Source organism: Podarcis liolepis (genome assembly GCF_965112155.1).
Source record: "Podarcis liolepis genome assembly, chromosome: 12".
NCBI lineage: Eukaryota > Metazoa > Chordata > Lepidosauria > Squamata > Lacertidae > Podarcis > Podarcis liolepis.
The window spans coordinates 3,172,874-3,185,655 of record NC_139563.1 but is presented as its reverse complement, the minus strand read 5'-3'; the positions used below and the strand labels follow the sequence as shown (position 1 = coordinate 3,185,655).

Below are 12,782 nucleotides of genomic sequence, written 5' to 3'. Positions count from 1 at the left end.
ATGCGGGTGGCGCTGTGGGTTAAACCATAGAGCCTATGGTTTGCCAGTCAGAAGGTCGGCAGTTCGAATCCCCGCGACGGGGTGAGCTCCCGTTGCTCTGTCCCTGCTCCTGCCAACCTAGCAGAAAGCACATCTAAGTGCAAGTAGATAAATAGGTACTGCTCGGGCGGGAAGGTAAACGGCGTTTCCGTGCGCTGCTCTGGTTCGCCAGAAGCGGCTTAGTCATGCTGGCCACATGACCCGGAAGCTCTACACTGGCTCCCTCGGCCAGTAAAGCAAGATGAGCGCCGCAACCCCAGAGTCGGCCACAACTGGACATAATGGTCAGGGGTCCCTTTACCTTTACCTAAACAATCTACTGCCTTTTAAACTGGGGCGTCATCTATAGCCAGCAATCGACAACCAAGCAAGGACTTGCACACATTTCCATGGGGAGCCATTGAAGCTAGTAGCCCATCAGCCTGAACGGCCTGTCGGCAGCAGGAAGCCAAACCTACCCTTGCTTCGGAATGACAGTGAGGCAGTCGCCCGTCTGAGCGTCCCACACGCGGATCTGGCCCACCAAGCAGCAGCTCACAAGCAGCATCCCGTCACTAGCCAGGCACTCAATGTCCTGCAATAAATAAATAAAAAATAAAACAGGTCAAATGCTGAACAACTGATGCAATGCAGAAAGGATCGTGCCCTGAGGACAAGGGGACTTCAGTTTATGCCTCACGGCTTGCCTCCTTAAAAGTCTGGCTGCTGGATCAGACCAGAGCGAATCCATCCAGTTTGGCACCCTCTTTCCTATCCTTCCCCCCCTTTTCTTTTCTTTTTAATTGGTTTTCACATATTATATTACAATACAGATGTACCAAAGCCAACACCATTTCCTCCCCATCCCCCCATACATTTACATTTATATTTCCTCAATCCATCACATTATTCTTTTCTCCTTCCTCCCACTTCCCTCTGCCGACACTCCATTTCCTCCACATTACGCAATTTACAATAATCTTTGCGTTCTACAGTCTTCTCAAATCATTTATATGTTCTTATTATCTTTCCTTACTAATTTTTCTTCCATCCAGTACTTCACATTTTAATCTAGGCATGTCAGCGTATCTTTTTGGGGGCAATATTTTGCCATATATTCATCAAAATATTTCCACTCCTTTTTTTAATTTTTGATTTGACTGATTTCTTATTACAGCGGTTAATTTTGCCAAAATTAAATATTCATTTAGTTTACAAATCCATTCCTCCTTTGCGGGTATCGTTTGTGACTTCCACCTAACAGCAATCACTATTCTAGCAGCTGTACTTGCATATAGAAAAATCCCCCCCCCCCATGGTATCTCTTCATCTATCAATCCTCTTTCCTATCCTTTCAATAGTGGCAAACCAGGGATCTCCAAGAAGTGAACATGCAGGGAAGGAAGGCAACAGCTCTGTCTCTCTCTCTCTGAAAGCTTATGGGCACTGACTGGCGAAGACTAGGTCTTTTGGGAAAGATTCCCAGTGGCCAGGCAACTGGGAAAGGGTGCTTTGTGCCCCACAGTTCCTTACCCCCCCCTTGTTAGCGTTTCTTGCACCCACAGCATCCCCTTCTGTGACCCCACCCAGCATCGAGCTGTCAAAAAACACAGCCTTTAAAAATTCTGCAACAGCATTATGTTTGCATGTGCTTCCTCTACGTGGTTTCGCCTCTGCTATTGTCAGGATGGAGAAGCTGAGGGTGAGACGCATTTGCTACATCAAGGTCTTGCTTCTTACCATCAGGTGGCCCCTGAGGACCAGAGGGATGATCTCTGTCTCCGGCGGAGAGTAGCCATAGTCATCGCAGGGGAGGTCTCCTCTTCTACGCCGGCTGTGGGAGAGCCCGTTCTGCCCATAGTTTTTGGGACACAGGATTTTGTACAGGCAGAAGAGCAGGAGGACCAAGAGGATCCCAGACGCCAGTCCCAAAGCAGCGACCCTGAGGTGGTTTGTGGAAAATGGAGAGGTCAGTCAGTCAGTCACAAATACCTTTGGCTCCAATCCCATCATTTCAAGTACACTGAGACCATCTGCAGGAGCATGGCTGGTTGTTCCCCGAGTGGGTGAGGCTCACTGGACAACAAGGAACCAAGTCTACAGTGTCACTGGACCAGTCCTGTGGAACTCCCTGCCACTAGAGATTCGGCAGGAGCCTTCTGTGCCAACTAACAATAGTTTGCTTAAAGCTTTTCTATTCTGCCAGGCCTTTGCAGGCAATTAAAATGCACCCTTCCACAAGGGGTAGTTGATGTCTGCTTTTAACTTCTTTATTGCATGGTTTTATTGCTGCAAACTGCTTTGATATATCTTTTTATGACATGGCATAAAATATTTCTATAAATAAAGGAAAAGAATACAACAGATGCAAACAGATGCCAATGGCTACAGCAGGGTCATCTAGCACTTGAGCCAGTGCAGCTGAGAGAGAACACAGGGCTATGCTCTCTTATAGTAATTTTAAGGTGCGCACACATCTCGGATAAATTGTGTGGGATAAAAGCAGACCTTTCACCCGACTCACTACCCTGTTTCCCTGAAAATAAGACAGCGTCTTATATTAAGTTTTGCTTCCAAAGATGTGCTAGGTCTTATTTTCAGGGGGTGTCTTATTTTTCCATGAAGAAGAATACGGTACACATTTAGAAGAAGAAGAAGAAGAGTTTGGATTTGATATCCCGCCTTTCACTCCCTTTAAGGAGTCTCAAAGCGGCTAACATTCTCCTTTCCCTTCCTCCCCCACAACAAACACTCTGTGAGGTGAGTGGGGCTGAGAGACTTCAAAGAAATGTGACTAGCCCAAGGTCACCCAGCAGCTGCATGTGGAGGAGCGGAGACGCGAACCCGGTTCCCCAGATTACGAGACTACCGCTCTTAACCACTACACCACACTGGTGTAATTGTGAGTCAGCCAGACTCTGTCCGGGCAGAGAGAGCAGCAGGCGGCTTGTCCTGGCAGTGGCGCGGGCTCTCTGATTTAAAGAGACCTCGTACTGCCTGAACAGCTCTGGCTGTGCTGCAGCCAATCAGTGAGCTGCGCTGCAGCGCCTGCCGCTACGGTACAGAGAAGTCAGACTCCGTACGGTAGCTTCGGGGGCCTTATATTCTGGGGAGGCCTTATGTTCGGGGGAGGCCTTATTATCGGGGGAGGCCTTGTTTTCGGGGGGATGCCTTATATTACAGCGAGAGGCAAAACTGGAAGTAGGTCTTATTTTCGGAGGATGTCTTACTTTCAGGGAAAAAGGATAGTTTGTGTTCTGCAAGATACTGAGAAACCAGCCACTCTAAAGCAGGAGAGTGGCATGCCATGCCCAGCAAAGGCTTACAAACCAGCGGGTGTCTTATTGGCCCCCCTCAGCAATCCCTCTTCCCTCCCCACCCCTCACTTTGGCAGCATCTCCCCCCCCCCCCCCCATGATCAGCTCTCTTACTTGTACAGCGTGACGTCTTGGTGCCCTTGCACTTTGGGAACACCTTCCACCACCTGCTCCGACTTCTCGCTGCTCGGGGAGAAGAATGGGTAGTATCGATTTGCCTCGTGAGGATGGCGTGCCTCCAAGGCCTCCTGCGGGTTCAGGTACAGAGTGACTGGGATCACTGGAAGGATGCTGATGTACCTGAAAGAGCAGTAAGAGAAGCGATAATGGCAGGACTGACCGGCCAACGTAGAAAAAGCAGGGGCAAGAGGCAGAAAGGCCTTCTCAGGGGACGCCATTCACTCAGTTCATGGCTTTTTCGCTGCCTGCGTTTCTTAGCTCGATGCAATGTCCAGTACTGTGTGAATAAGCTAGAAGGCAGCTTTTAGCTACATTTTTTTTGTAGATTATCAAAACCTCAGTTTTCGAACGTAATCCATTCCGGAAAACTGTTTTGACTTCCAAAACGTTTCAAAACCAAGGATCAAACGCCTGTTGGCAAAGTAAATGGGGAAAAAATGAGAAACATGCTTCAGAAACCATTTGACTTCTGAGTCGCGTTTGAAAACAGAAGCATTCACTTCCGGGTTTTTGGCGTTTGGCTTCCGAAATGTTCAAAAACTGAGGTTCCGCTGCAGCTGCTGTTCTTTCTGAATCTTTGCTAATTCTCTCCCAGGTGTCAATGCTTTTACCCCCACCCCTTGTTGCTGAGCTCTGTTTTTTTCATAAAATACTACTGCTACTTTGAGAACACGGACGAGGAAGCAGTGCGCAAGTAAACAAAACAAATGAAGTAATTCCAAAGTGCATGGCTGGAGGGGAAAGAAGAGCACCCCGTGTTATCAGAGGATACAAGAGCAAAGAACATAAGAGGATCCTGCTGGATCCGGACAATGGCCAATTTAGTTCTGCATCTTGTTCTCACAGCAGCCAACCAGATGGCTGTGGAACACCCACAAACAGGATTTGAGCACAAGAGCCTTGGCATTCGGACTCATTGCTGCCTCTAACTGCGGAGGCAGACCGTAGGCTCCATCACGGCTAGTAGCCGTCAACAGCCCTCTCTTCCTCCATAAATTTGTCCGATCCTCTTTCAAAGCCAAGCTGGTGGCCATCACTGCCTCCTGTTGGGATGAGTTCCACAGTTTTTGTAGTGATCAGGTGGGATTGCTATGAGGAAATTATAAAAAATATGGAGCAAGCCATTTGTGTCTGTGATCAAAGCATTGCGTTGACTGGATTTGAGCCATTTTGATATGATTTCTGATCAATCCATGCCTCTGCATCTCTGTCCTATTTCTCTGCCTGACAGGCACTGTCAGGGCTGCCGCCCAGTCCCAGGTCACATAGGACCAAGTCAGCCAGCGTTCAGTTTCAAAGAGTCTTTATTGGATTACAGGTTCCATTTCCAAACTGCAACGTGCAGCCCTACTTCTTCTAGGTCAGAACGACGAAGACCCGTCTGAGTCTCCGCCTCTAGCGCACCAGCTTAATACCCTAGCCTTGCTCCACCTCCTGCGCCTTTCCTTCCGTCTCTGGGTCCTCCTGCCCCCCTGGGTCTCTCCTTTCCTACTCTCTTCTGGCGCGGACCCCCCTGACCCTTCCGCCTCCTTGCGGCGGGCTTTGGGACTCGGTTCACTCTCTGGGCTGCTGGCTGCGCCAGCTTCCGTTACATTTGAACTTGGCGCGCGCGCCCAACTCTCCACTTTCCTCTTGATCGTTTCCTCGCTCCCCGAGGTGGGCGTGACTACTCCTGACTCATGCCCTCCCTCCTTCTGAAAGTCTCCGGAGCCCGATATCTGGTCCCCTTTCTCCCCGCTGCTCCCGGCTGGGAACGTGGGTCCCGATCTCCAACTGCTGCTTTCTGATCCCTCTCTGGACCCTTCTTCCTGGGGTGTCCCCCTGCTCTCCCCCCTTGCTCTGGCTGCTGGCGCTCCCTTCTGGGAATCCTCGGACTCGCTAGACAGGCTCGGTGATCTCGGGTCGTCATCCCCACTCATCCTTCCTTCGTATTCCTCCCCCTCGCTCTCTGTCTCCTCCCTTCTCTGCGTCTCTGCTCCTGAACCCCTGACATCCATCCCCCCCTCGAAGCCCCCCCTTCCCCCCTCCCCGCTTTCAAGGGTGGTTGGTGGGTGCTCCGTCATCACGGGAGTGAATGTCGGATACAGTTCGCTCCCCGTTGCTGGCCGCCAACTGAAGACCTCCGAGTCTTCCTCCCCGCGTTCGTCAACGGTGGTCTCCTCCGCCTCCATCTCGGTGCCGCCGTGCTCGAAACCAAGGTCCTCCCCGCAAACGTCCATGTCCGTCTCTGCGTCTGTCGCTGGACCTGGTGTCTCCTGCCACTTCCGGCGCCACTGCTCCTCTGGCCGATCGTCCCACCAATACGAGTTGTCGGACGCCGAACCCTCCGGTGACCCCTCTGGGGAACGTGTGCGCGGTGCGGGTTCCCCTTCCGAGTCGAAGCCATGGAACGTGCTGGAGGAAAGCGTGGGCGTGAACAACCAGTCGTCGAAGAAGCCCGCTGGCATAGGTCTGTGTGGGAAAAGGGCATGAAACTCATCCTTGAGCAGGGGTTCCTCCAAGGCGTAGTCCGGCACCCAGCTATTAGTACTGGCCCGGGTGCCCTCCCTTGCTAGTAGATATTCTACTCCGTCTTCCCCCCATCTGGAGTCCAAAATCTCCGTGACTTCGTTGATGGGGTCCTGCTGTGGCAATCTTCCCACCTCCGTCCGCTCCGGAGACTGACTCGGTGCCGTTCCTGGTTCCTGGAACCTGTGCGGTGCCCTGTAGGGAGTGAGCACCGACCTGTGGAACACCGGATGCATCCTGGAACCCTCTGGTAGCACCAGCCGGAAAGCCACCGGGTTGATCTGCGCTTCGACTCGGTATGGACCGAGTTGCTTGTGCCCTAGCTTCCTCTTGGCTAACGATCGGGTCGGCACCGCGTGGGCTGCCAACCAGACCCAGTCTCCCACTCGGATCTCCTCGCCAACTCGCCTGTGCTTGTCAGCTTGGACCTTGTATGCGTGCTTCGCCAGCTCCAGCTGCCGTCTGAGTTGATCGTGGACCTCTTGCAACTCAGATGCGAAAGCGTCCGCCGTCTGTGGTTCCCCTTCCCCCACTCTGTCCAGTCCCGGGAAGGTTCTGGGATTCCTCCCATTGTTGGCGAAGAACGGCGTCACCCCTGTGGATACGTGTTTCGTGTTGTTGTAGGCGAATTCGGCGAGCGGCAGGTAATCCACCCACGTCGCCGGCTGTTGATTGGCATAGCATCTCAGGTACTGCTGCATGATGGCATTGACCCTCTCCGCTTGCCCGTTGGTCTGCGGGTGCCTTGCCGATGTCAGGTTGATCTTGACGTTCAGGAAGCCCATCAGCTTTTGCCAGAAATTCGAGATGAACTGGCGTCCGCGGTCGGACAGTATAGACCGTGGCAGCCCGTGCACTTTGAACACGTGATCTATGAACAATTTGGCTGTTTGTTCTGCCGTGGCCACCTTCGCACACGGTATGAAATGTGCCATCTTGGTGAACAAGTCCACCACCACTAGTACAGCTGTCTTGCCTCTCGAGCTGGGTAGATCCGTGACAAAGTCCAGGGCCACCCTCTCCCATGGTTCAAACGGCGTTTGCAGCGGTTCCAGCAGTCCCGCCGGTGGTTTGTGCACCGGCTTGGCCCTCTGGCAGGTGTCGCACCTCGCGACGTAGTCCGCGACTTCCCCCCTCAGTCTGGGCCACCAAAAGTCTCTTGCGACCAATTCCACCGTCTTTTCTGTGCCAAAGTGCCCGGCCGTGGGTGCGTCGTGCAGCTGCTGCAGTACCCGGGCGCGAAGTTCGTCTCCCGGCACGTAGACGGCCCCTTTACGTAAGAGCAAGCCGTCTCGTATCTGGAACTCGTCGCCCTTCGCCGTGCCCTTGTGCACCTCTGCCATCTTCGCCTGCGCGAATGAGTCGTCCGTCAACGCCCTTCGCACCGCATCCAGGTCTACTGTGGCTGAAGCGCACGCCCACGCTGTTGGCGCGAAGATGTGCATGGCCGCCGCTGGCGTCGCCTCTTCGAGGTACTGCGGTTTTCGGGACAGGGCATCCGCCATGATGTTGGTGTCGCCCGGGACGTACTCAATTCGGAAATTGAAGTCAGCAAAGAACTCCGCCCAACGGATCTGCCTTTGGTTCAGGAACCGAGCCGTGCGCCAGTGCTCCAGATTCTTGTGGTCCGTGCAGACCTGCACCGTGTGCTTGGCGCCGATCAGGAAGTGCCTCCACGCCTTGAAAGCTGCATGAATGGCAAGCAGCTCCCTATCCCAGATGGTGTAGTTCTGCTCCGACTTGCTGAGCTTTCTGGAGTAGAACGCCCCCGGCCTCCAGACCCCCTGCGGGTCCTTCTGCAGCAGTACCGCTCCCACTGCTCTATCGGACGCGTCTGTCTCCACCCTCAGCGGTCTGCTGGGGTCGATATGCAGCAGTTGCTCTTCCGACGCGAAGAGACGCTTGAGTGTCTGAAAGGACCGCTCCGCCTGCTCCGTCCAGATGAATTTCTTTTTCTTGGAGCTTAGCGTGTCCGTAATAGCTGCCGTCTGCATCGCGAACCCCTTGATGAACTTGCGATAGAAATTGGCGAATCCGACAAACCTCTGGACCTCTTTCCGGTTGCGCGGGCTCTTCCAATCCAACACCGCACGAACCTTGGCGCTGTCCATGGCTAGCCCCTTGTCCGACAGCTTGTAACCCAAGAAATCCACCTCCGTCGTGTCGAACTGGCACTTCTCCAGTTTGGCGTACAGTCTATGCTGCTGCAGCCTCTTCAGCACCTCCCGAACGTCCTGGTCGTGTGCTTGCTGCGAGTCAGAGAATATCAGGATGTCATCCAGAAAGCAGACGCACTTCTTGTAGAGGAGTCCCGCCAACACGTGATGCATAAAAGCTTGAAAAACGTGGGAGCCATTTTGCAATCCAAAAGGCATAACTCTATATTCGTAGGTGCCCAGAGGCGTGAACATGGCTGTCTTCCACTCATCGCCCTCCCTCATACGGATGAGATTGTACGCTCCTCGCAGGTCCAACTTGGTGAACACGCGTCCCTTGCGCACCGTCGCCAGCAGGTCGTCAATCCTGGGCATAGGGAAATCGGAGGGCTTGGTCATTCTGTTTAAGAGGCGGTAATCCACGACCAATCTTTTTTGGGGCGTGTCCTTTTTCTTCACGAAGAAAACAGGACTGCCCCCTACTGCGCTGGACTCCCGGATGAAACCGCGCTGCAAATTGTGATCGATGAACTGTTTGAGTTCCTGTAGTTCGTCCTCAGACATGGAATATAGCTTCCCCTTCGGCAGCGTCGCCCCTGGCAGGAGGTCAATCTTGCAGTCATATTGCCTGTGCGGTGGTAGCTTGTCTGCCTCTTTCTCGCAGAAGACCTCCAGAAAGTCCGCGTATTTGTGGGGAACTGCTTGCAACGTTCCCAACTGCAGTTGTGAGTCCTCCTCCTCCCCCTCCTGCCTGGGCAGGATGCAGTGTTCTGCGCAGTAAGAGGAGCCGAAGATCAGCTGTCTCTGGTACCAAGCCAGCGTTGGACTGTGCCTGTCCAGCCAACTCATGCCCAACACAATGGGCGTGTCCGACAGTCGGGTGACATTAAAACTGATGACTTCCCTGTGGTTACCAAGTTGCATCACCATTGGTGGCGTCTGCTTCACCACCTGCCCCCCTAGCAACTCTCTGCCATCCACTGTGACGACTTGCAGGGGCAGAGTGGCAGGCAGCAGCTTTATAGCGTGCTGCTCCACAAAATCCTGTGCTATAAAGTCTGCGTTGCTTCCAGAATCCACAGAAAGCGGCACTTCGATGGTGACTCCATTGGGTAGCTGGAGAGACGCTGTGAGTTGCACTACTGGTTTGGGTGGGAGGGGGTCCGTGGGTTGCAATATCGCTGGGGACTGCTTCACTGATGCGTCTGGCTGGGCCCCAGTGCCTCTGTCTCCAGCCAGACATCGTCGTTTCCCTGCTGGGCTTCGCTGCATTGTGTGGCCACTTTCACCGTTGCGGAGGCTGCAGTGTGCTTGGAGCTCCTCTGGGGACACTCTTTCGCCAAGTGTTGAGGGCTCTCGCATATGTAACACTTCCTGGTCCCTCTAGGAGGTTTAGTCTTGACTGCTGTCGGTGCAGAGGCTCTGCTAGCTGACTGAGCCCTGGCGCCTCCCACTTCCATAGGTTCCACTCCCCCTCCTGGCGGAGGTGTGGATTGCGCACGCGCTGCTTCCCTTGGAACGAAAGAGAAACTTCTCGCTGCTTCGCGCCCTCCACGTCCTTCATCTCTGCACCATGGACGTTCTTCCAGCCTCACCCCCACAGTCAGCGCCCTTTGGACCACCTCCTGCGTGCTTCGGGGCCTCTCCCCCCTCGCAATTTCATCCTTCACAGCAGAGCTGAGACCCTCCCAGAACAGGTCCCTGACTGGGGGCGAGTCCCGGTCCCATTCCAATGCACTGACCAGCGCAAAAAAGCGGGCGTGGTACTGTCGGACGCTCGCCCTCCCTTGTTTCAGTCCATGAATCTCCCGTCGGGCAAGATCCACATCAATGGTAGACAAAAAACATGCATCCATCGCTTTGATAAAGGCATCTGCACTCTGAAGCGCCGGATCTTTATCCCTCCACAAATTGCGCAGCCACGCCTTCGCATCCCCATGCAAATGGGACAGTATAAACCCCACTTTCTCTTGCTCATCTCTAAAGTCTTTTGCCAGCAGTTGCAGTGCGCACATCACATCTGCTCGAAAGTTGGGGTACTGTTGTAAATTCCCATTGAAGTGAGCCACCAGCCCTCCTGCTCTCCGTGCCAACCCAACCCCCTCCGGTCTGGGTCCTGGCTGCCCATGCTTAACCCATGCTTCAAACCTGGCGTGGAGATCTCGGTAGGCGGCTGCCACATCCTCCTCCCTTTTCTTGGATGCCAGTACCTCCGCATTCAATTGGGTAACTGCCTGTTGCAGCGCTGAAACTTTCTCTGCTTCCGTCATCTTTGCCAACCGTCGTGAGCTTGCTCCCACACACCGATCCCCTCCTCCAGCTGCTTCTGTCTCCGCTGCGAGGTATCAGGTGTCAGAAGCTTGAGAGACGGGTCTTACTGTCAGGGCTGCCGCCCAGTCCCAGCTCACATAGGACCAAGTCAGCCAGCGTTCAGTTTCAAAGAGTCTTTATTGGATTACAGGTTCCATTTCCAAACTGCAACGTGCAGCCCTACTTCTTCTAGGTCAGAACGACGAAGACCCGTCTGAGTCTCCGCCTCTAGCGCACCAGCTTAATACCCTAGCCTTGCTCCACCTCCTGCGCCTTTCCTTCCGTCTCTGGGTCCTCCTGCCCCCCTGGGTCTCTCCTTTCCTACTCTCTTCTGGCGCGGACCCCCCTGACCCTTCCGCCTCCTTGCGGCGGGCTTTGGGACTCGGTTCACTCTCTGGGCTGCTGGCTGCGCCAGCTTCCGTTACATTTGAACTTGGCGCGCGCGCCCAACTCTCCACTTTCCTCTTGATCGTTTCCTCGCTCCCCGAGGTGGGCGTGACTACTCCTGACTCATGCCCTCCCTCCTTCTGAAAGTCTCCGGAGCCCGATATCTGGTCCCCTTTCTCCCCGCTGCTCCCGGCTGGGAACGTGGGTCCCGATCTCCAACTGCTGCTTTCTGATCCCTCTCTGGACCCTTCTTCCTGGGGTGTCCCCCTGCTCTCCCCCCTTGCTCTGGCTGCTGGCGCTCCCTTCTGGGAATCCTCGGACTCGCTAGACAGGCTCGGTGATCTCGGGTCGTCATCCCCACTCATCCTTCCTTCGTATTCCTCCCCCTCGCTCTCTGTCTCCTCCCTTCTCTGCGTCTCTGCTCCTGAACCCCTGACAGGCACGTATAAGCATTCTGAAACACAGGCCAGTTGCTTCATCAGGCATCCTCAGCACATAAAGATAGTAGGTTACTTTGATCTTTAGATAGATCTAAGGGCGAGGAAGAGAGTTCACAGGGAGATGGTAAATACTATTTACTGCTGTTTATGACTTCCGGGATTTCCTAAAAGTAAATAAAATAGGAAGCAATGCTTTTAGGATCTAGTTAAAAGAATTTCTTCTGATCTAACTTTGTCCCCATGTGGGTTTTTTGAAATGCTCAGAGGAAATCTGATTCGTTCTTACGAACACTGTGTAAAAAGTTATTTTGTGAATAAAACGACCTGGGCCGAGGGGTGGACAGGAATTATTATTGGCACCTCTCCCAGAGTCTTGCTGGTCAATCTATTAATCTATTAATCAGAGTCCAATCCTTCCTTTGCTTTGGGAATGCCACAGTTTTAACAGGAAGAAACCAGCCGTACACCCAGAGCTCAAGGGGCCAGAAGACTCCACACCAACTTTGGAGGCCAATATCCAAGTACACAAGCCTCCTGACATACAGGGAAGACTCTGGCCACTGACATTCCCTCCCTGTGCTTAACCAACGTAGTCCACAGATGCAGCAGAGAGACTTTGTGAGCTTTCTGCCCTGGCAGAAACATCAGGGCTGTCTTCTGGCCACTCACCGTTTGGCCAGCGTGATGTTGTAGTAGCTGAACAGAGAAGGCCAGTGCCGGAAGGAGAGCTTCCTCCAGATCTCCTCATCTTCCACTCCCCATGTCACTTCCGCCTTGGGGCCCAGATCCGGCTGCCCGCTGCTCCCCCGGCTCTCCTGCTCTTCAGCCTTGGCACGGTGGCTCGATTCTTGCCTGCTCAGCGAATCCAGCGTCTGGTTCTCGGACAGCTGCTGGACGGGGTCCGAAGCGAAGACAGAGAGGGACAGCTTGGCGTCGCCGGTGGGAAGGACCTCCCCAGGAACTGGCATGGCGGGCAGCCCTGCCTCACCCAGCGGGCTCTGCTCCGTAACTTGAGAGGCCAGGTAAGGGCGGAGGCCGGCTGGGTCGGTGTAAAACAAGATGCCAATCCACACCATGGTCCCCGTCTGCAGAAGAAGAAGAGTTTGGATTTGATATCCTGCTTTATCACTACCCGAAGGAGTCTCAAAGCAGCTAACATTCTCCTTTTCCTTCCTCCCCCACAACAAACACTCTGTGAGCTGAGTGGGGCTGAGAGACTTCGGAGAAGTGTGACTGGCCCAAGGTCACCCAGCAGCTGCAGGTGGAGGAGCGGGAAAGCGAACCCGGTTCACCAGATTACAAGACTACCGCTCTTAAGCACTACACCACACTGGCTCTCACAGAACCCTGCTTTCCCTGACACACAAGTCTCCCAGAACCAAAACTCCATGTGTTCTAAGCAAAGGAGCCTTTGTGGACCTCAGAAATCCACAGCCCTCTTCTGGATTGAGGCCACTCCCCAATTT

General features: G+C 53.8%; 1 protein-coding gene across 2 annotated transcripts in view; it reads right to left on the bottom strand.

The window, feature by feature from the left end:
• The window catches only part of SCAP (SREBF chaperone), a 66,910-nt gene that overhangs the window by 16,298 nt on the left and 37,830 nt on the right, over positions 1-12,782 (bottom strand). For both annotated transcript variants that reach the window (XM_083466620.1, XM_083466619.1), the window contains exons 13-16: positions 11,986-12,401; positions 3,450-3,635; positions 1,759-1,960; positions 498-613 (exon numbers count right to left, since the gene is read on the bottom strand). In XM_083466620.1, coding sequence (XP_083322746.1) covers positions 498-613; positions 1,759-1,960; positions 3,450-3,635; positions 11,986-12,401 — 920 coding nt within the window. The remainder of the gene's footprint in view (positions 1-497; positions 614-1,758; positions 1,961-3,449; positions 3,636-11,985; positions 12,402-12,782) is intronic.